This window comes from Archocentrus centrarchus, chromosome 16, assembly GCF_007364275.1.
Source record: "Archocentrus centrarchus isolate MPI-CPG fArcCen1 chromosome 16, fArcCen1, whole genome shotgun sequence".
Lineage (NCBI taxonomy): Eukaryota > Metazoa > Chordata > Actinopteri > Cichliformes > Cichlidae > Archocentrus > Archocentrus centrarchus.
The window spans coordinates 3,320,517-3,343,163 of NC_044361.1; the positions used below are offsets into that span (position 1 = coordinate 3,320,517).

At 41.8% G+C, this 22,647-nt stretch overlaps 1 protein-coding gene across 2 annotated transcripts; it reads right to left on the minus strand.

Annotated features, from left to right (window-relative positions):
• Positions 1-2,160: 2,160 nt before the first annotated feature.
• Positions 2,161-19,796, minus strand: ica1 (islet cell autoantigen 1). Of its 2 annotated transcripts, XM_030750235.1 has the most exons (13): positions 19,664-19,796; positions 17,041-17,070; positions 16,753-16,924; positions 11,237-11,309; positions 10,951-11,074; positions 10,160-10,358; positions 9,285-9,410; positions 9,022-9,120; positions 8,824-8,924; positions 8,170-8,216; positions 6,862-7,095; positions 4,300-4,380; positions 2,161-4,102 (listed from the first exon to the last, which is right to left on the minus strand). In XM_030750235.1, the coding sequence occupies exons 2-13, from the start codon at positions 17,055-17,057 to the stop codon at positions 3,981-3,983; spliced, it is 1,395 nt and encodes a 464-aa protein (XP_030606095.1). In that variant the 5' UTR covers positions 17,058-17,070; positions 19,664-19,796; the 3' UTR covers positions 2,161-3,980. The 2 variants fall into 2 exon arrangements, 1 of the variants encoding a protein (XP_030606095.1); XR_004021184.1 differs by lacking the exons at positions 8,170-8,216; positions 8,824-8,924 and having other exon boundaries at positions 4,071-4,102.
• Positions 19,797-22,647: the final 2,851 nt, after the last annotated feature.

The following is a 22,647-nucleotide window of genomic DNA, read 5'->3' on the forward strand; positions in this document are numbered from 1 at the left end:
AGAAATAGCGTTGCTTTTTCTTTCTTTTTTTTTTTTTTACAAAAATAGAAATGACTGCTGGAATGACTGTGTTACTTAGTGTCAGCAGTTTGAAATGAAAAAGGACAAAAAAAATAAATAATCCAAAACTGTCACAGGACACAGCTATGAGATATCAGACAAAAACATTGTATTAACATTATCTAACCAGCTTATTAGCTGTTCAGTGTTCAGCAAGCTAACATTTCAAAGTGCATTTACGTTTCATATTTTTAAGATACACGGATGTCAGAATACTTTGCCCCGTTTCCCTTCTCTGTTACTTATTTGAATGTATTTGTAGCACACAGTCTTAAGTGAAACCAGCAGTCACCTAAGTGCAGGTTCACCTGACAGGCTTACCGGCCGAGACCTGCATTCCCAATTTGATCACTGATAAAACTTGGTAAGCTAAAATGCAAACATCAGCTGTTTAGTCAGCGACCAAATGACCAATCACAAAGCACACGGCTCCTCCGTTTCCTCGTTTTATCACCCCACACTACCCAGAACAATAACTCAGGTCATGTGGAATGTACTCTCTCTGACTATGTTGCCTTTGCCCAGTGTTTGACTTTCTTGTTCAGAAAGACGTTCCAGTCTTTCGCTGAAATGTTTCTTTTTTTTTTTTTTGGGTCCTGGAGAGAGAGGGAGGCTATTACAGACTGAATAAAATGATTGATGTCACAGCTTGTGACAGATGACTCATGTGTTAACTTGTTCAGGTTAGAGTTTCAGGTGCTACGACACATTCCAGAGACCGCCGTTGAATTGGTCAACTGTGAGAACTCATGCAAACGGAATGAGCGACATAAGCTTCACCCTCCAAAATTAATATGCTGACAATTACGGCATTTTTTTTTCACCCCTTTTGTTAAATATGTACCAAAGGAAATTAGAAAGCAATGATGGGCCTTTCATGTATTTTGGGACACAATGGTAACAATTTATCAAACTGATGGTAAATGGTAAACAAATAGTTTACTGTTAACAAACAAGGGAATTATAATAAAGGTTTATTAGTTATTAGAAAGGTTTATGCTGTTAGTTTGGTCCACGTTGCTGCACCAATAGTGAGACAGATTTCTATCCAAGCCATCAAAATTCACCGCTGCTCCATCTGCATACTTATACATGCTTTACAGTAAAGCACTATAAACATCTATGAACATTGTTCATGTTCCAAAGTTGCAGCTGGTTTACAAACAAATTAATCACCATTTAGTGAACAAAATCAAGCATAATTTCATTGTTTGTTAACAGTAAATATCTGTTGCCTAAAGGTTAACTGGTAATTTACCTTAACAATATTATACAAGCGTTACTGGAGCACACAGAAGCAGAACGTTTATCTGCTGTTCATTTCTGTTATTAAACAGCTCAGCAAACATATAAACACAGGCACTAATCATTAAAACTATACCGAAGCACTTAGCTGGAAACATGGAAATGATAATCACCATCTTATGTTAGACCAATCTGTAAAGTTAAAGCAATCAGTGTGCAATTTTGATTTTTGCTTGAAGTAAAGCTACACTAAGAAAAAAAAAAATGTGTAAGAGTTCGTCTCAATATACAGACTCAGCCAGATGTGGCCTGATGTTACTTGCAGAAGTTGTATTATCAGAATATAATTTAAAAAAACAAAACAAAAACATGACTTTGACTTTGGTCTGTTTTGCTACTTGCACACAGAAGCACAAATAAGAACGTATGCAGCACATTCAACACAAATGAAGTTGAAGTACTTTGTTCTGCTTGCAGCTCCAAGAGTTTTAATCATGCTAATTCTGATTATATTCACAAACACATTGTGCTGTTCAGAAATGATTGCCACGTTAGGCAACGATGATTCAGTTCTGTGTATTACACGTTTTTATGTAGATCTTGTGTTTTTCAATAAATAAAAAAAACAATGTCTCTCTTTGGGTTGATTTGTTTTGTCCTGCCCCCCCCCCCCCCCCCCAAGGTCATAGCTAAGCATATACTTATCAGTATTCATAAGCATGATTTCTATATACAAATAGGAGTAAAGGTAAGGCAATAGATGCATTTGGTTATAACTGATCAAAAAGGAAACAAAGCAAACTTTTAACAAAATAAATTCACACTCAGTTGTAATTCTGATGATCTATGATTAGATTAAGGCATTTACTGATTTATATAATCAATTTATGCAGCATTGTCATTAAAGTTGTTACAAGATTGTATTTACATGATTCTTAGTTTCCATTTTTTGGCTCTAGAAGTAACACACTGACATGACACACAATGCCCATAAAAACCAAAAACCACTGAATAAAAACAGGAAGTAGAAAAATGTCACATCACTATACAGTAAACATGTAGTTCATTCAGTCAACGTTTACTGCTTAACATAAAAGAAGGCATGCAACATGCAATAATAAATGACCGATAAATCAACACACTTCTGGATTATACTTAAAGGGGATCACATATACTAACAAAGCATCAGTGCTGTTTGTTTTTTTTAAACAAGAACAAAAGTCGTCTGAAACAACTTGAATTACCGTACACGGATTAAATCCCCCCCCCCCTTCAGATGTGGTGGGAAATGAGTTCAGTTTACTTGCACTGCTGGAATAGATCAATACTGGCCAAATATGCTTCTGTTTAAATAATTCTGTTGAACATGCATTAAAATTCCTTCAGTCAACTCTGTAAACAAAGGAACTGTTATCTTTGTCGTGTTTTCTTTCCTCTTGTGCACATCACGCAGTAGTTCCCCCTGTTTGCCATCTTCAGTAATGAGAACTGCAAATGAAGCGTGGATGCTACGAGAGAGACTATAGATTCCCAAGGCATCTAATGTCAAAGGCTTGTTCCTAACTTGTACTGAGGTATTCCTGCTAAAAATTAAACGTTTAGCTGTAAATGTTTGTTTTCTTTCATGGGACACTGACATAGGCATAATACTGCCACCATTACATAAATCTTCATGTCTGGTTACAGCCTGACTTAAAGAGGACTCAGCATGCTCAATTCCATCTCATCCACATTTTTACCCTTGGACCAGCTTAGCATTGAGAGAAATTCTTTTATACTGGTGTCTGTCTGAAACAAACCATTCAACTCCTCTTACTTTAAGCCAGATTTCTTCTGATTGGGGACTCGTTGCGAACAGAAGGGTTTAACAGTTGGTGGGTGGGGCTTCTGTGCTCACAGCCAGAGCTGTATACCTGAGATGGCCATATTAGGGATATCTTTTCACAGGGATTACATGTACACATGCTGACCTCATTATCGGAAACTATGGCCAACCTTTAATACTATATATAAGGAAAAGCATAACTGGTCCCCTTTAAGTCCCATACACTGAGATGATCCTAGTAGTTATTAAAAGCATATTTTCATGTTATGGCCTTGTAGTTTGACATCACTTTTTTTCCCTGTAAAAAGTTTTTGTTTTATTTTTTTAAACATACCACATCTTCCTCAATATAAAATCTTACATATCATTTTTAGATGTTCATTGGGCCTCATGCAAGAACATTTTGTGTTCTTATCCTAAATCTCTTCTCTATAGTATTTGCTAAAAAGGTTAAGTTGAATACACAAAATTTTACCTGTGATCACTGGCATAATCACGGCTCCAAAATCCCTACGACAGGCTGCCGCCTATTACTGTGTCATAATATGCCAGTGTGCACAACCAGGGAAAATGGTGAATTTGCGAGCCATGATGACGACACAGTGAATTATTGAAGTTAATTTGTTATATTTAAACTAGTTTGATTCTTATTAAGAAAACTAGGCAATTTGCCTGCCTACCTATGAGCTGAAAGGAGTGACCACTCGTGGGAAAGCATCGTCCCACAAACATGTTGTTCTTGCATGAGGCCCTTTGAGCATGAGTCTGTTCACCCCCCCCCTTCTGTTCATGGTGGAAGCCAAATACTACTGTACCCCTTAGAAAGCTAAAACATGATGCTGAGGAAGAACTATGCATTGTGAAGTTCGTGCTCTGTGTCAGTTTTGCCGATGGCGTCAGGATTGGAGAGGGGGTCCAAGTCGGCAAACAGGTTGAACCATGCTGTGAGGTCTTTGGACGTCCCTCCTGCCTCTATTTTAAAAAAAAAGAAGTTAACAAATGTAAATGTCACCAAGAAAACTTGCTGTGAAAGTTTGGTGAAAATCATGCAGCTGCCTGAAAGTATGAATGGAAACTAGCCAAGAGCTCTTAAAACATGAGCACAGTTTTTAGTTTGCCCATTTCATTCATATCTTCTAATATGTTTGACTTCTGTCACCTGGGCCTACCTTTCGCTGGTGGCTTAGGAGTGCTCTGATTGGCTCCTGATGAGTGCTCGGTTGCCTGAGTGGCAGAATGAGGGGCCCAATCTGAAGAGGAGATGCAGATTTGGGTTGGTCATAAACCCTAATAAACCTGAATTACTTTGTAGATGGTGCTGCTGCACCCTGACCTTGCCTTGAAAATGTTTAAGAATATTGAAAATGAGCCATTTATTCTTGATTTGCCAGTTTGGACTGCATCCTGAATTCTGTGACTCCTTTTTTGGATCTATCTGCTCTGCTTTCTGCTGGCTTGAACCGCCTCTTTAAGTACTGACCTCTTTCACCACAATCCAAGATGCTCTTGAAGACATAGGGGAGGTTTAATCTATGGGAGAGATCCACAGTAACGAGTATAGCTTGAAAACTTATTATGGGGCAAACTCAGCAAACATTTTGAGTGTTTTCTTTAAATCCAATTTGGCTGGGGATCCTATATATGCACTTCTTGTCACAGTGACCTTTCAAGTTAATTAAGTTAAAATAATTGCCCGGAGGCATTTCAAGACGACGAGATTTTATTCTAGGAGGACTTTTGGCCACACTCTGTTCATCCCACAAGCTGTAAATTAATTGATAGCAACCGAAAGCCATTACACCGATGTAGAAGTATCAAAAACTCGTGTATCAAATATAATACACTAGGAGTTAAAGAGTTAACCATTATAGTATTTGTCTAAATACTATTTAGACAAAGTAATGCATCATCTTGTTACAGTGATCCAAGAAGGGGACCATACAGCCAACTCACAGCAACAGCAAAAATAAAGGATCTTTAATTTTGTACATTGTTCTATAAGTTTCAGCCTCTTCCAGCGGTCTGAATATGACAACTCAATTGCTCTGTGGTAAATTTCATTTAAAAAATAAAGCTAAAACTTTTAGCTGTACCATATAGCCTGGCCTTCCTCTGCGATGATGGAACTGCCTTTATAACTTCACCAGTTTGAGATTTGGGACATTTAGCTGTAGTTCTCGGTTCACTGTCACTTGCTCCATTTTTCTTCTGGTGTGTGGTTCTGTGATGATGATGAAGAGCAGCAGGTGTGCCCAAAACATCAGATTTTTTTTTTTTTTTTGTGGCGCAACAACAAAGTGCAAGCGTTCTGCACCTCCCTCTGTTTCAGTGTGGACGTGCATGTGTTTTCTAGTTTTTGGTTTTATAATGACACAAATTATACTCTTTGGCACGCTGATACACGGGCCTCTCTTTGCACTTGATAAAGAAATACTCAAAACTCCCACCTCTCAATAAACTGTCCTTTTTTGTGCCACGTTGTTAACTAGCTTGTATGTGCAGTGGAGGTACACCCCTCTGCTGAACTAGCCTGTGCATGGGAGGTTTGTCATTATGCAAATGAGAGTTACAACTAGACTGCCTAGACTAAAAGTGATCTGTATGCCATATAAAGTCTGCCCTGTTAGTCTCATGGCCAACTTTTGAGAGGAGAGAATTAGCAAAGAAGCTCTGTTTTACTGTAAGAAGTAGTTCTACACTTCAGCCCTTCTACCTGCACAGACTTTCATTCAGTGCTTTGTAATCGTTTTTACCTCTACCGACCTTTGCCCTAATTGTCGTTGTTTACTGTTTTGTGTTCCCTTAATCTGGGGTTCAGTCTGTCATATCAGTTAAAAGTAGAAAATATATGTTCAGCAGCTTTTTATGGGAAGAGATTAAGGTCCCAGCCCCCCTATCCCAGCTGTCATAAGGCAGGGTACACCCTGTACAGGTTGCCTGTTGCAGGGCTCACACCTATGGGCAATTTTAGAATCACCAATTAACCTAACCCCACTAACTGCATGTCTTTGGACTGTGGGAGGAAACTGGAGTACACGGAGAATATGCAAACTCTTTGCCAAGGTGGATTCGAACCTAGGACCTTCTTGCTGTGCGGCAGCAGTGCTAAGCACCACACCACCGTGCTCTCCCAGATTCTTACATTTTGTCTAGAAAATGCACACAAACTACATGTTCTTTATAGCAGTGTGCAACTCACAGCCTTCAAAGCTGGAAATGGACAAAACCAAGTCAACAATACCAGATGAGATGGTAGCAGCCAGAATCGAGGCCAAGAGGAGATGGAAAGTACTTGGCAATTACTTACGGGTAAGCAGATCTAATTGCCATATTCTAACAGCCGCCTACTATTACTTTGACAGATGTGGAGCTGATGAATCATTTTAAAGCCACTTTTCTATGTGCAAGCCATTTTTGGGGGGGCAGGTCAATTTAGCTCTGCCTTAATGATTTTTCTAACTCACTCATTCATAGAAAAACAATGTAACTTATTTAGTTTTTAGGAATATTTATCTCACATTAATGTATAATTAAATTCAATTATGGCTAATGGTTAATGATGGCTAATTTTTAGAGGCTCTGTGTGGTGGTCACGGTGAGAGAATCTTCCTAATGGTGCAAAATCCAAATGGTCTATTCTTCTGAATTCTAAAGAGCCTTCTTGGACCTGGTTCACTCTTGTCTAGTAGCACAATTACACCACAGACACACACAGGCTGCTATTTTCTGACCTGAGATGGAAGACTGCAGATTATTCAAACTCTGGTCCAAAAGCTGTGATGGTAGAAAGAAGGAGTTTTCCTTGTCCTGGGACTCTGCTCGTCTGCTGGATGCTGCACCTGCTCCCTCATCAGTCTCTCCAAACACTTCCGTCCACTCCCGAGAAAAATCGCCCTCGTCCACAGACAACCCGCCCAGGATCTCATTGAGTAAGGCCATGCTGTCCTTCTCCTCTCCCTCTGACTCTGGATAGCAACAAAGAGATTTGAGTGTTTAGACTAGAGTTATTAGACTGGACCATTTATACTCGTTTCCAGCACCATATTTTTATTCACTGGTGTTCTGTGTTTACAGCTGTGTGCTGGAGACAACCATATCAGGCCTCAAAGTGGAAAAATGATAGAATAGAATAGAATAGAATAGAATAGAATAGAATAGAATGCCTTTATTGTCATTATACAGGATGTACAATGAGATTGGAGGGCCACTCCTGTTCAGTGCCATGTAACAGAAAATCAAACTCTCTAAAATAAAAATATTATAATATTATAATCTATTATGATCAATATAATCAAGAGATATACAGAAATAAACAATGTGTAAAATATACAAAAAAAATAGAATGTATAAAAATATATACATACATTGGTGCATCTGTACATTGTAAGAAAAATAAATATGTGTATACATATAATAATGAAGATGATGAATATTGCACTAGTGAATGAATACTGGATATTACACAATATAGGAATGTCAGATATTGTTCAGTATGAATAATATAATATTGCACAGTTACGGTGGGTGAGTGTGTGAGTTCAGGGTGGTGATTGCTCTGGCGAAGAAACACAGGCTAGGCCATTGCAGCAACTCAAAATGGTAGTAAGGGTCCCCAGGCTAGCCCACCCACCCCCCATTCTGCTTAGCCGGACTATGAGTGAGAGATATATGATTGAATGCTGACTACAGGGACACAGCACAAGTGGACATGAGATAAAGATAAAGTGATAAAGAAAAATTGGATGATCATAATAATTGATTAGGCCTGCAATGGAACAGCGAGCTGTCCAGATGTGCCCCACCTCTCGTCAGCTGTGATAGGCTCCAGCCCTCCTGTGATCCTGAACTATGGAAAAATTGACTGATGCAAGGATGGATAATAGGCCCCCTTTAGTATTTTATTTCCTTCTTAGTCCTCTTATTCTCAGTAGATTATTTAACAGTGAAGTCAGTTATTATTATGCAGCCTAAAATGTAACAATAAGCACATGTGCAGCTGTTTCTATAGAAATTAAGTAACAGATTTAGTTGTATTTTACCTTCTCTGGTCATGTTGCTGGTGCTTTCATTTGCAAGACAGACGAGTCTATAAATGTGAGAAACAGAAAGCAGGTTTGTAACATTTTGTTCATACATGACATGAACAACGTGCCAACATCACAGAACAGTAATATAATGCAGTTTTTCTGCATTATATTACTGTTCTGCACAAGGTGTCCTTTGGCACAGGTCCCCTGATGTGACAACCAGAGCAGTACTGGAGGAGATAACAGCCCTGGTTTTAGGGAGTATGTGTTAGGGTGTTTGGAAATGATGCTGTGTGTCCCATTCAGACCTTTTTTCTTGTGTTTGTGTGTGTTTTGCTGGTTGGGTGTAGGCACTTAAAGCTTGGTTAGATTTAGGGAAAGATTGCGGTTTGTCTAAGTACACCCCTTCACAGCTGTAACCCTGATGAGCTCAGAGAGACAGTCCCTTTAAGCTAATGCCGTAACCCGTTGCATCACACGCTGCTGCCTGAGGTCTGCATAAACGAGACATGCCAGTGGCTTTAAGAAAACAGCAAAAACTGATGCCACATGGATGAGTCAGGCTGACCTACAACTGGTTCTTTGTGTTCAGACTGAGTCAGTCTGATTCTGTTGGTATACGTGTTTGGTATTCCTGCATAACAACAGATATTTTGTGAAACTCACTGATCATCTGTAGTTTCTTCTTTTTTTGCTTCCTCTGTTTCTGCTTTAGCTTTATTCTTGCCCTTCTTTTTAGTCATCTTGTCCGTGGGGTCTTTTAAAGTCTGGAGCAATAATTTTTTAAAAAACAAAAAACATCACTTATTGTTATTACGTGTCTTTAGTGTCAGCATTTAGTACTGTTATTATTGAGACTCTGACCTTAATTGCGGAGAACTCATAATGCTGACAGCCCTTGAAGCTCTCATGGATGGCTGCCATAGTGTGGGATGTCTTCTCCCAGAAGTGCAAAAGTGTCGTCTGAAACACACAAGAAAAAAGTCACATGCTTAGCTGCTCAAGGTAAAAGTAGTAATTCTCCCCAGTGGATGATAGTTTAACCTGCTGACTAAGCCACATGTGGCAGAGCCACTGAAAACACCATATTTAAGTGCACGCAGACAGCTGGGACCTGTGAGGTGTACCTGGTATGTGGTTAAAACATGAGAGAGGAGGTTGCAGCGGCTGGCTCCCAGCAGGTCCACTTTCTGGCAGACGTCATTCTTCAGTTTGTCAAAGCTTGTTTTGGTTGTGCGCACCTGAGCCTGAACCTGAGAGAGAACCAAGTCACCTAGTATCACGTAGCACACAGTGAAAATGCGAACAGTGGCGTTCTCGTTCGCTGAACTGTAAGAGACGCCGGTGCTCCTGCAGGTGGACCATCTGTGGGTATGTTCTGCCCTCTAGTGGCAGTTTTTGTAACTGTTTTTCTTGATTTTTGATGTTTTTGTTGTCTCTTCTGATTGTGTAAAATTATCACTGAAATAATTAGTCAATGAGGATTTGTTGATGATGTCATGATAACTGATGTTTTGGGGGTTTAAATTGTTCCATAAAAACAAGATATAAATATGAAGCTAACAGAGGTACTGGCAGATGATGATGGACATTTTCCACTGTTTGACATTTTTTAGACTGAACATTTAATTGAAAAAAATGACAGATTAATTAATGATTGCTGGAGGCCCTATGGCAAAGGAGGAAATTGAATTTGTGGAAGTCATAATATTTTTGCGAGTTTCCCACAGACTGCGTTGGCAGGGCTCTGATATTACTGTTTTTATGTTGCTCTAGGCAGGAACAGCACTTCATCATATCAACTTTGGGTTGCAGTCTGAGAAGTACTCATTAAATTAACAAAAGAACAATTAATTGGATTATGTGCAGTTGCAACTTATTACTGGTATATAGACATGACTTTTCATAGGGGGTGTCAGTGTGAACTATCATGCATACCAGAGAGAATGCAGGCATTAGTCATGTTTGTCTGCTCACTGCTGTGCTATCGAAAAAGACGAACCTTTCTGAATTTCTCCATCTGTTTATGTGTATCCGGGTCGAGCTCCTGAGACACATCCTTCATCCAAAGCAACGCTCCTCGATACTCCGTCCTCGACTGCTCCATTCGATTCACTGTGAGCCACGTGTCTGAGATGGCACGATAACGAAACGTTTCCACCTCCTGGTACAAACGGCACAGCGGGTTCCTCAGAGCCAGTCTGCAGAGTGTCGTATTAAAATCCATATTAAGGTGCTGCGTGTGGCTCTCGCGTGATCATATGGAAAATTTGTCACGTATTGTCTACATAGCAGATCACAGGCTGCAGATTTATTCAGCTGCACTGAAAAGTATCTCAGCTCCTCCGCGGCAAAAGCTTTAAATGATCTTGGAAAAGCAAACTCAAGAATCAAAAAGGCTGAGCAGTGGAAAAAAAAAAAAATAGAAATACTGGCACAAACAAAATCATCAGTATGACATTCAGGCTACCACTGATGCTGCAAGATTAACGCTATAACATTTAATTTCATATTGATAATTGTTATTGCTGCTAATGTCTGATTGCCACACAGATTCAGGTCCATGAATTGCTGTTTTCAGTGGAGTGAGAGTCTCTACGCTGACCTGTCGTCTGCTCTGTAAAGGCAGTTATTTGATTGCTGCTGATGAACATTTCTGATATGATCTGGACCCACTCTCTCCTACATCCCTCTTGTGGATTCGAGGTGATACAGTTAGCTGACCTTTGAAGCCATTTTCTAGCGTGTTATTTTCAGGATGTGTCAGGCTGCACATTGATGCGTGTCGCTTACCTCTGCTGTGATGAAAAGCAGAGAGCTTTCCCCGTGGCTTGCATGATCTTTCCAGCTCTGGTTTTATCCTGAGAGCCCTGAGAGCGCAGGAAACGACCAAGCTCGTTCTCTTCTTGGGAAAGGACTGCGCAGTAAGAGATGGGAAGCACTTTTTCATATCTTAATAATGCTTACTGTTTGGCTTGGCATCCTGAAACTCTTCAACTCAATCAACAGTTCATACTTTCAGCATTCAACTAAGGTTTCTGTTTCCTCAAAAAACTTAATGCTTTTAATTTGAACTCACAGCAGATCCTCCTCTGATACTGCTCAATGACCTTCAGCAGCTCCATGCACGTTCTCTGGATGGAGTGGAAGACCTGCAGGGAAAAAAAATAGCATAAACGCACTGTCAAATGAAATTAATGATTAATGGAACTGTTAATCATAAATCACTAATGATTTTAAATGAAACATCAATTTTCATTTTCAGCAGACAACATTTGTGTGTTTCAGTGACACATTGTGTTACCTAATGCGAGTTTATCATATTAAAAGGCTAATTGATCATTAGAAAAACTCTTTTCCAATTATGTTAGCACAGCTGAAAGCTGTTCTGATGATTAAAGATGCAATTAATTCAGCCAGTTGAGTTTCCAGAGAATCGGGACTTTTTTTGAATTCATTTATTGTCTCAAAACAAGGAAGTAAATAAAAAACTGTCTTCTGAAACTCTTTAGAGTATTTTTGTTGTAAGAAATTAATATTATTCCATGCAGGAAGCTGCCAAATAACTCAGGATTTAATACAACAGTACATACTATTCCCTTCATAGAACAGCGAAAAATGACTCCAACCAGAATAGAATGAAAAGGAGGATGGTGCAGTGCAGCTGAGCAAGTGGACAATGGAAGTGGAGATGAAAAATAAAGCTCAGACAACAGATGGATAAAGACTGGATTTGAGGCATTTGGAGCACAAAGAGTATTTGTGAGGTGTGGGAGCTTCATAACACCTTTTGGTGGTGGTAATCTTGGAGAGCCGTACAGGGTAAAAGGGACCTTGAACAAAAAAGGCCAGTGCTTTGCTGTGCCGTGTGGATATTGCTCATTTGGAACCAATTTCTTTCTACATCTGCAGACCCAAACCACAGATTCAAACTGTGCAAGAACTGTTTAGAGAGAGCACTCAGACAGCCGCATTCTGACTATAATGGAGTGGCCAGCACACTCACCAATCTCAGCCCTAGAGTCATTGAGGTTACAGCTTCACTGCATGTACGCAAATGCCCATCAAACCAAAAAATACAGTGGATTCAGACTCAATCATCTATTGTGCAGGAGAGTCAATTTTAAGCAGTATTTTAGTGTTTAGAGCCTTTACTGTGGCACTGAATTGTGTTCCCGTTTGCTTCAATATTTGCTGTGTTCAGAATTTGACTGGAGTTACATTGTAGCAAGTTGAAAGGAGCAGGCAGAGATTAAAAGGACAAAAACATCTGTGAGATGTAAGCTGGAGGAGTGCTTTATGCCAAATATGATGGAGAAATCTTATGGTTGTGGAGACGCTTTTGTTGGGAAATTTGGAGATTTTTACAAAATAAAAAGAATCTTGAACAAAGAAGGCTGCTTCATTTTGCAGGAGTCAGTTTGCTCCAATAACGGGTCACAGCCACGACTTCAGACTATGCAAAACTGAAGAAGAAGCCGTCATCTGTCTATAACGGAGTGGCCAAAGCAGTCTGTGTATCATAAAAAACCAATCCAACTTGCAGTAAGTATGGGGTGAAATTTCTTAAGATTATTTCAACAAACAGCCAAATACTAAAGGCTGTGGAAAGCAAAATTTTAAGGACAAAATTATTTTGGATTTAAAATGTTATTTCTAAACCTTACTGCATTAAATATTCACTTTGCACTTCATTTGTTTGATGTGTTTTCATTTAAAGAAAAAAAAATTATACCACAAGCCTTTAAGCGGAAGTATAGATACCCTATTTTAAAAGTGAAGCTCAAACTTTTTGGACAACCTGTACTTCACAACAGGGAATATTATTTCTTAGATAGACTATTCTCCCAAACGTATTCCCTCACCCATCCAAATCATTGAGTTCAGGTGTTCCAGTCCCTTCCATGTCCACAGGTGTATAAACCAAGTACCTCGGCATGCAGACTGCTTCTACAAACATTAGTGAAAGAATGGGTCGCTCTCAGCTCAGATTCCAGCGTGGTACCGTGATAGGATGATACCTGTGCAACAAGTCCACTCCTGAAATTTCCTCACTACTAAATATTCCACAGTCAGCTGTTAGTGGGATTTTAAAAAATTAGAAACAATTGGGAATGACAGCAGCTCAGCCATGAAGTGGTAGGCCACGTAAAATCACAGAGTGGGGTCAGAGGATGCTGAGGGTCATAGTGTGCAGAGGTCACCAACTTTCTGCAGAGTCAATCACTACAGACCTCCAACCTTCATGTGGCCTTCAGATCAGCTCAAGAACAGAGAGAGCTTCATGAATGGGTTTCCATGGCAGCTGCATCCAAGCCTTCCATCACCAAGAATGATGCAAAGCGTTGATGCAGTGGTGTAAAGCACGCCGCCACTGTTGGTGGTTGCCACTGTTCCCCTGGCAACCACCAAACCCAGAGGAGTCTGGGTTTGGTGGTTGCCCGGGGAACGGTACCTGTCTGACTGCATTGTGCCAAGTGTAAAGTTTGGTGGAGGGGGGGGGGGGGGGGGGGGGGGGGGGGGGTGGGGGTTTTGGTGTGGGGGTGCTTTTCAGGAGTTGGGCTCGGCCCCTTAGCTCCAGTCAAAGGAACTCTTAATGTTTCAGCAGACCAAGACATTTGGGACAATTTGATCCTCCCAACTCTGTGGGAACAGTTTGGGGATGGCCCCTTCCTGTTCCAACATGGCTGCACACCAGTGCACCAAGCAGCTCCATAAAGACATGGATGAGCCAGTTTGGTGTGGAAGAACTTGACTGGCCTGCACAGAGTCCTGACACCTTCAGGAAGGCACCAGGTCCAGACGGCGTCTCCCCCTCCTGTCTTTAGCTCCGGTCTTCACGCAGATCTTCAATAAATCCTTAGAACTGCACGAAGTCCCCTCCTGCTTCAAAAAAATCCACCATCATCCCAGTACCGAAGAAACCCTCCATCACAGGACTAAATGGCTACAGGCCTGTCACACTGACGTCTGTGGTAATGAAGTCCTTTGAACGTCTGGTGTTGGCTCACCTGAAGAATGTCACAGGACACCTGCTGGACCCCCTGCAGTTTGCCTACCGAGCAAACAGGTCAGTGGATGACGCTGTTAACATGGGACTGCACTACATCCTACAACACCTTGACAGCCCAGGGACATATGCTAGGATCCTGTTTGTTGACTTCAGCTCTGCATTCAACACCATAAAACCTGATATCCTCTCCTCCAAACTCTCTCAGCTCACCGTACCTCCTGCCATCTGTCAGCGGATCACCAGCTTCCTGACAGACAGAACACAGCAAGTGAGGCTGGGGGAAATCACTTCAGATACACTGTCATCAGCACTGGAGCTCCACAAGGATGCTGTCCCCACTGCTCTTCTCCCTCTATACCAACGACTGCACATCGACAGACCCGACTGTTAAACTCCTTAAGTTTGACACAACAGTCATCGGACTCATACACAACGGTGACGAGTCTGCATATCGGCGGGAGGTTGAACGGCTGGTGCTTTGGTGCAGTCAGAACAATCTGGAGCTAAATACACTTAAGACTGTGGCGACTTCAGGAGACATCCCTCATCATTGATTCCCCTCACTATAACCGACAGCCCTGTGATGACTGTGGAGACCTTCAAGTTTCTGGGAACCACCATCTCTCAGGACCTGAAATGGGAGCTCAACATCAGCTCCATCCTCAAAAAGGCCCAACAGAGGATGTAGTTTCTGCGCCAACTGAGGAATTATGGTCTACCACAGGAGCTGTTAATGCAGTTCTACTCCGCGGTTATTGAATCTGTCTTGTGCTCTTCTATCACAATCTGGTTTGGAGCAGCAACAAAACAAGACAGGAACAGACTGCAGAGAACTATTAGAACTGCTGAGAAAATCATTGGTGCTCCTCTGCCCAACCTTCAGAACTTGTTCACTTCTAGAACCAGGAAACAGGCAAAGAAAATCATCTCAGACTCCTCGCACCCTGGACACAGTTTATTTCAGCTCCTTCCCTCAGGCAGGAGATACAGATCACTGTACACAAAAACCACCAGACACTCAAACAGTTTCTTTCCTCACATGCCATCACACTCATTAACAGCTGATCAATAACACTGATCTCTACATACATTGCCTAAATGTGTATGGAATAGAGATATTGCTGTTATACCAGTATAGTATAGTTCTTAAATTACACCGCACCTTCCTTCCTTTTCTTAGATTTGTATTTGTATTTATATATAGTATAGCATTTATGTTGAATTATATGACACTGTATAGTACTAGAGAGACACCATCAACTGGAACCAAATTCCTTACTTGGCCAAAATAAATCTGATTCTGATTCTGAATTAGAGCAGAGACTGTGAGCCAGGCCTTCTCTCCAACATCAGTGTCTGACCTCACAAATGTGCTTCTGGAAGAATGGTCAGAAATTCCCATAAACACTCCTAAACCTGTGGAAAGACTTCCCAGAAGAGCTGAAGCTGTTATAGCTGCAGAGGGTGGGCCGACATCATATTAAACCCTCTGGATTAAAAATCAGGTTCATGTGTGTGTGTGTGTGTGTGTGTGAAGGCAGATGAGTGAATAATTTTAGCAACATAGTTTAGTTGTATTAAAAATGCTTCAAAAGGCACCAAGAGAACAAAAATATTGAGAGGTCCAGCTCAGTGACCACTACTGGCTGCAGCTGCCTGTGTTGGCACACTAGTCAGTCAAAGTGGCCACGCCCCCAACTTTAAGCCTTAACAGTGTCCAAACGGATGAGCTTAAAAAATAAATGTATCCAAAGTACAGCTGTTATTAAGGGAGGAAACCACAAAGGCCAAAAGCATTTTTGTACCAGACTGTAAACATGCTGTTTAATGCTTTTTAATATGGGTGTCCATGGACACTTTTCACTTTTATGGGGCCATTAGAGGAACTGCAGTTCCTTTCACACTGACTTTGTTTTTCAGCCTGAGGTTTCTGCTTGGCCTTGACTTGAGCATTTTTGCTACAAGTAAGGGGTTAATCTGATTGATGGGCCTATCACTTTGAAAGTCAACATTATGTTTTAGTTAATAAGACTTGAAACTATCAACTGAGACCATAAACTATTAAGTGTTTTTTAAGGGTCACAGAACAACTGAGCGATACAACCTTTAGTCTTTTTTGCCACCACAGGAGTCACCCCCCCCCCCCCCCCCCCCCCCCCCCCCCCCCCCCCCCTCCACTGATCATTAGTTAAAAAATGTATGTTTAAGGCACCTCCCCACTGACTCACTTTTCAGACCTGAAAGCCCATCTTTTATATACAGTCTAAGATTGCAATGCTTATCAGGGGCATGGCCTTGATTAATGTTGGATGTTTATCAAGTATTGATTTCATGAGTTAAATTTTCCTCACTCTGGTAATGGAGGCCAGATAAGGGGGGGGTTGAGTGAGCAACCTAATATAACTTTTAAGCCTGAAGCAAATACTGGCATAGTGTAAATCAAAAAGCCATTTTAGTCTGTGCAGCCTGCCTGAGGGAGGGTACCTTCAGCTTTTCTTGATGTTCCTGTGGTGTGACAGAGGGGAACAGGAGGCAAACATGGCTGTCACTGAGCATGCTCTTAAACTAAAACTGCGGCTCACCTCCAGCTTGGCATCCAGATCTGCGTCTGAGGCAACCACATGTTCGTCCTCCTTCTTCCCAGTGACCTTGATGAGGGTCTGTTTGGTTTTCCAGTATTTCTGCTGGAACTTGTTCACCACAGATGAGTCTTGGCTTTGGATAAAGCGGTCAAGATGGTCTCGGGAGTAGCCACTGCAATGACAAAGGATGGACCAATGCTGTGACTGCTCCTTCTTAGAATTATGTAAAAATTTGGAAGACCTGAGCAATTTATGTGAAATTATGTATGGGCACAAAGCTATACTCACAAGTTTCCTCCCTCCATTTTCTTAAATTACCTGTAGGGTAAACAGAGTACTCGGATCAGTGCTGGATGACAGACTGATGCCGGGGTGACACTTTCAAAATTTCTTGCAATTGACTCAGTACAAAAAAATCAGTTCTACACAACTTCAGTGATACAACCAAGCCTTTACATAAGCTCTCAGGCATAATAGTATATGGTATGTGCATTGCCTTATACCTGTATTTACACTAACTGTTGTATTTTTTTTTTAATTAAATACAGTTTGATACACATACAGTCATAACCTAAATAACCCGTTGGTCTTACAGTTATGGTCAGACTTTCTCCATCGCCTTTCAGTCCTATTTTGAGTGGGTAAATGGTTAAAGATTACTTTGAATGACAGCATCATTATTTTTTTTAATTTGTTATAGATATAACAGTAATTCTGTCAGCTATGATTATTGTGGAGTGAAAATTGATTGCCCACTCGCCCTACAGGCAGTCTTACTTTGTCCTCCAAGCTCAGGTCCTCTATCAGAGGCCTGGGAACTTAAGGGTCCTGCGCAGTATCTTAGCTGTTCCTAGGACTGCTTCACAAGCTTCTCATGTTCCTTCGCCTTGATGTTGCCATCATTTGTATTGCTACATCTATCACTGTGGTTTTCTTCCTTTGTTTGTCCACCACCACTCTGGTTGGTTCGCCATCACCAGTTTGTCCGTCTGTATCTGGAAGTCCCACAGTATCTTAACTCAGCCATTCTCAACCATCCGTGGGGGCATGTCCCATTTTGACCTCAGGGCTTCCAGGTCATACTCAGCACAGATGTTTCTGTATACAATACCAGCCTGTATACAATGCCAGCCACTTGATTATGGCATTTCATGTATGCCCTGCTTGCTAGCATCTTGCACCCTGCTGCTGGAATGCCTCAGGGGCATCTCTGCACAGCCTGCAGCTGGGCCAACTTCTTTAGCCAGTAGGTGTGAATCACATCAGGGCCTGGTGCTGTCCAGCTTTTCATATGAGACTCTTTCCTGGATGTCTGCCACTGTGATGGTTACTGGAGCCTGTTCAGGGAGGTTGCTGTGGTCTGCTCTTAGATCCACTAGCCACTGAGCTGAGGTGTTGTGTGTTGCATCCTTCTCCTATATGCTCTTCCAGTATTACTCTATGTCCAGTCTTGGTGGGGGTGGGGCTGTTCTCATATTGTTCCCTTGTCACTGAGAGTGCACCTTGCATGGCTCAGTGAAGAACATCTGGTTTATTCTCCTGGCTTCTGTCTCTGGTATACCTCTTCAGGCTGTGAGTGTTTGTTTGGCAGTCTCTAAGGCCTCAGGGATGGACAGCCTGCTGTATTTCTTAGGGACCCCTCTCTTCATCACACCTTCCTGCAGCTCTGATAGCTGGCTAACTTCCCTCCGTGCTGCCTTCATCTTAGCCTGAAGTAATTTTTTCCATGGAGGGTACTGCTCCTTATGGCTGTTCATCTTATAGCCAAGAATCTCAAGGATCACTGCTGTTATTGTATAGATCAGCTGGTTGGTTTCAGTGATGGTCGAAGTAGGGATTGTCTATAGTCCTGTGCTCACCATTCACATGTTCTGGTAGACTTTCAGAGGGTACTTCACGTATATGACAGCTCAGTGATTTCCAAACAGTTAACTGGCTTTGTTCAATGATTGACACAAAGCTTATATGAAACATAAATCAATAAATTTACCTGAAAAGGTTTTGGTAACCTAAAGCACATCTGGAACATCTGCTCTTTTTTTTGTTTGTTTGTTTTGTTTTTAGTGACTTAAAAATAGGCTTGTGGGTCAGATTTTAGTATCAGTTATGGTTTAGGCTATATTCTGCTTTTTGAAAGGAATACAAAGCTGTACTAATTCCTTTCAAAATACAGAGGTTATGTTTACTTGTTATATAATATAATAATAATAATAATAATAATATCAGACAAATGGGGTTTTAATTTAGCTTCATCTTACTTGGAGTCCTTAGCAGCAGCTGTATTTCTCTGAAGCTTCAGTAAAAGTTGATGATCCATAAAAATGTATCCAAACTCAGGACTACAGAAGACTTGAGTAAAAAGTGGCTTGGTGAAGAGACTCAAACTTGTTAGTTGATGATCAAGTTCAGTGACTTCTAGCCTAGATAATAATAATAAGATGTGCCTGAGGACTTGGCTTATTTATATTTCTACCATCTCGCCCAGCGTTGTTTAATGATTACTGGAAGTAGGATTTAGTTTTTGTGCCCACTCAAACCACATCAGAAGAGCATCACCTGTTTCCAGTGAGCGCCTCATCTGCTGTGCGTCAGCATCATGAAGAAATTAATAATTAATAATCACCATATCTTACGGACAGCGCGCGCGTCACGACTCCTTTAAAACAAATGGATGACGCGCTGCTCTATCTGCCCTCCGCGGCACCTTATAACAGAAATTACCCGCAAATAATCCACACCTACTTATCTCGAACCAACCAGCAAAACTGATGTAAATTAGCAGTTCCTTCAACAGATCCGCACTGTGCGGAAATCCCGCAGCGCTTCTCCCCGTCGTCCTTTAAATATAACCCATAAATATCAAAATAAAAACGAGCAGATATAAAAAGCAAGCAGTTTGTTCCGCACATACCTCTCCGCGCCGATAACATGTAGAAAAGCCTCTTTAGTTCCTCCCCACCGCTACACACACACACGGCAGCGCTGCCTGGCTCACAGGCCCTGATGTACTGTATACAGGTACGGTGTGTACACACAGCTGCTTCTTCAGCTCAGCGCATTGTCCGCGTGCACGAAACATCGCTGACGTCATCCACACTGCCACCCCACCCCACCCCGCCACCTCCTCCTCCTCTGCCGCGCGCATCTAATGTTTGCCTCGTGCAAACACTGCATTCAAGCACTCTCACGTATGTTAGTGTGCAAAGTGGACTGATGGCTGCAGACTAGAAAACAACGATGGAGAGCAGCTGATGGAAGAAAGACGAAACACTCACACACGTTAATGTGTAACACGTTTAGAGCCATGGACAAAATTGTAAATTTTGCACGCTCAGTGACCGATTATGACAAAGCAAAAGCTCTTTTTTTTTCCTGTAAAAATACATCTAAAAATTAAAATAGAAAATTTAGAGTTGCAAAGAAAAACCCATTTATGATCCTGACAGAAATGGACAGAAGAAGACTGGACACACTGTTCTTTGATAGCACAGTAACTGATCTGAACCATAGAGCTATTATAAAATTCTTCACACTCAATCCCACAGATTTCTAAGCAAAAAATAATCATTTGTGGCGATATGGCGGCTCAGTGGTTAGTACTGCTGCCTCACAGCAAGAAGGTCCTGGATAAAAACAAGGTAGGGTTTACATGTTCTCCACATGCTTTTGCACAGGTTTTCTGCGAGAACTCCGGTTACTTTTCAGACACTTTCACACTCAAAAACATCTTTAGATTCATTGTATAAATTCCAGAGAGAGAGCGAGAGATCATCAGGACCCTAAGAGCCTTCATCAGGAACTCAATGGGGATGTGGAGAACAACAACAGAGGGCAACTTCAAGCCAACTGCACAAGTCCCCATCAACTGCTCTGTCCCCACTGATGTTCTGCATAGGCCTGAACCCCCTCAGCCAGATCATTAACAAGACTGGCTGAAGATACCAACTACGGAACGGAGCAACCATCAGCCACCTCCTCTATGGATGATATCAGCTGTACCAGGAGTGAATGAGACAACCATTCACTGATCCACACCACTAGGATCTACACAGCAATGACATTGGAATGTCATTCAGACTGGAGAAGTGTAGTCGAATGGTAACAAAGAGAGGGAAGGTAGTCAGAACTAAGGGGATTACACTACCAGAAGGCAACATTGAGGACAGCTACAAGTACCTTGGAATCCCACAGGCAAATGGGAACCAAGAAGTGGCCGCTAGGAAAGCTGCAACCTCCAAGTACCTGCAAAGAGTAAGGCAAGTCCTGAGGAGTCAGCTGAATGGGAAGAACAAGATCCGGGCAATCAACACCTACCCCCTGCTAGTTGTCAGATACCCTGCTGGGATAATAAGCTGGCCAAAGAAGGAGACAGAAGCCACTGACATCAAGACAAGAAAGCTCCTTACCATGCATGGAGGGTGTCACCCCAAATCCAGCACCCTGAGACTGTACGCTAAGCGGAAGGAAGGAGGCCGGGGACTAGTGAGTGTCAGAACCACTGTCCTAGATGAAATAACCAAGATCCATGAATACATCAGGAAGATGGCCACAGAGGATCATGTGCTTAGTGAGTACCTCAGGCAGCAGAAACCTGAGAAAGAAGAGGAGGAAGAACAGGAACCATCATGGAAGGACAGGCCTCTGCACGGCATGTACCACCGGCATATCGAAGAAGTGGCTGACATTGAAAAATCCTACCAATGGCTGGACAAGGCTGGACTGACAGACAGCACGGAGGCACTAATCATGGCAGCACAGGAACAAGCTCTGAGCACAAGATCAATAGAGGCTGGGGTCTACCGCACCAGGCAAGACCCCAGGTGCAGGCTGTGCAGAGATGCCCCTGAGACAATCCAGCACATAACAGCAGGGTGCAAGATGCTAGCAGGAACACCATAACCAAGTGGCCGGCATAGCATACAAGAACATCTGTGCCGAGTATGATCTAGAAGTCCTGAGGTCAAAATTGGATATGCCCCCACGGATGGTTGAGAATAACCAAGCTAAGATCCTGTGAGACTTCCAGATACAGACAGACAAACTGGTGATGGTGAACCAACCGGACATCATAGTGGTGGACAAACAAAGGAAGAAGGTTGTAGTGATAGATTTAGCAATACCAAGTGATGGCAACATCAAGAAGAAGGAACACAAGAAGTTTGATAAATACCAAGGGCTCAGAGAGGAGCTAGAGAGGATGTGGAAGGTGAAGGTAACAGAGGTCCCCGTGATAATCGGAACACTCGAAGCAATGACCGCCAAACTGGGAAAGTGGCTCCAGCAGATTCCAGGAACAATCTCTGTCCAGAAGCGCGCACTCCTGGGAACAGCTAAGATACTGCACAGGACCCTATGTGGCATGTGCTTCTTTTGGTCGGTGATGTTGACAGTAAAAAGAAAATTGTTCCCCCAAGAAGTTGCTCACGAGGTTTGTGAGGACATCAATACAGCTCACCAGGATGAGCTGGCATCCCATCAACTGAATGCTATTGCAGGGTCCTGGACTTTTGTCTGCCCCAGACCATGTCCTGTATGTCATTGCTCTGCACTCTCTCTGCTTTCCTGTCCTCTGCACTGTACTATCAATAATTCTTAAACAAACAACAAAGTTTTTAAAAGGATGGAAAGATTTTAAAAAGACACTGCTTCTGAGTTTTTAAATCATATTTTTTTGGTGCTTTAAGGATTAAAAGGTGAGCACCATCTGTTCCATAATATTCAAGAGAAGGCAGGCATCTCTAAAAGTGGGCAACTCATCCCAAAAGAACTGATGAATAAAAAACATTATGTAACTGAGGAAAAATATGTAAATTTGGCAAAATGTCCCTTTAAGTAATGCACAAGCACATCAATACTTCACTTGAAAAGCTTATGTAAGTAAATACTTCTATACAG

Excerpts from the sequence above, each read along its gene's own strand:
- ica1 (XM_030750235.1), bottom strand. Across the intron at positions 11,075-11,236 it reads GTATCAGAGGAGGATCTGCT|TCCTTTCCCAAGAAGAGAAC; the intron begins GTGAGTTCAAAT and ends CTTACTGCGCAG. Across the intron at positions 10,359-10,950 it reads TGCTTTTCATCACAGCAGAG|ACTGGCTCTGAGGAACCCGC; the intron begins GTAAGCGACACG and ends GACACTCTGCAG.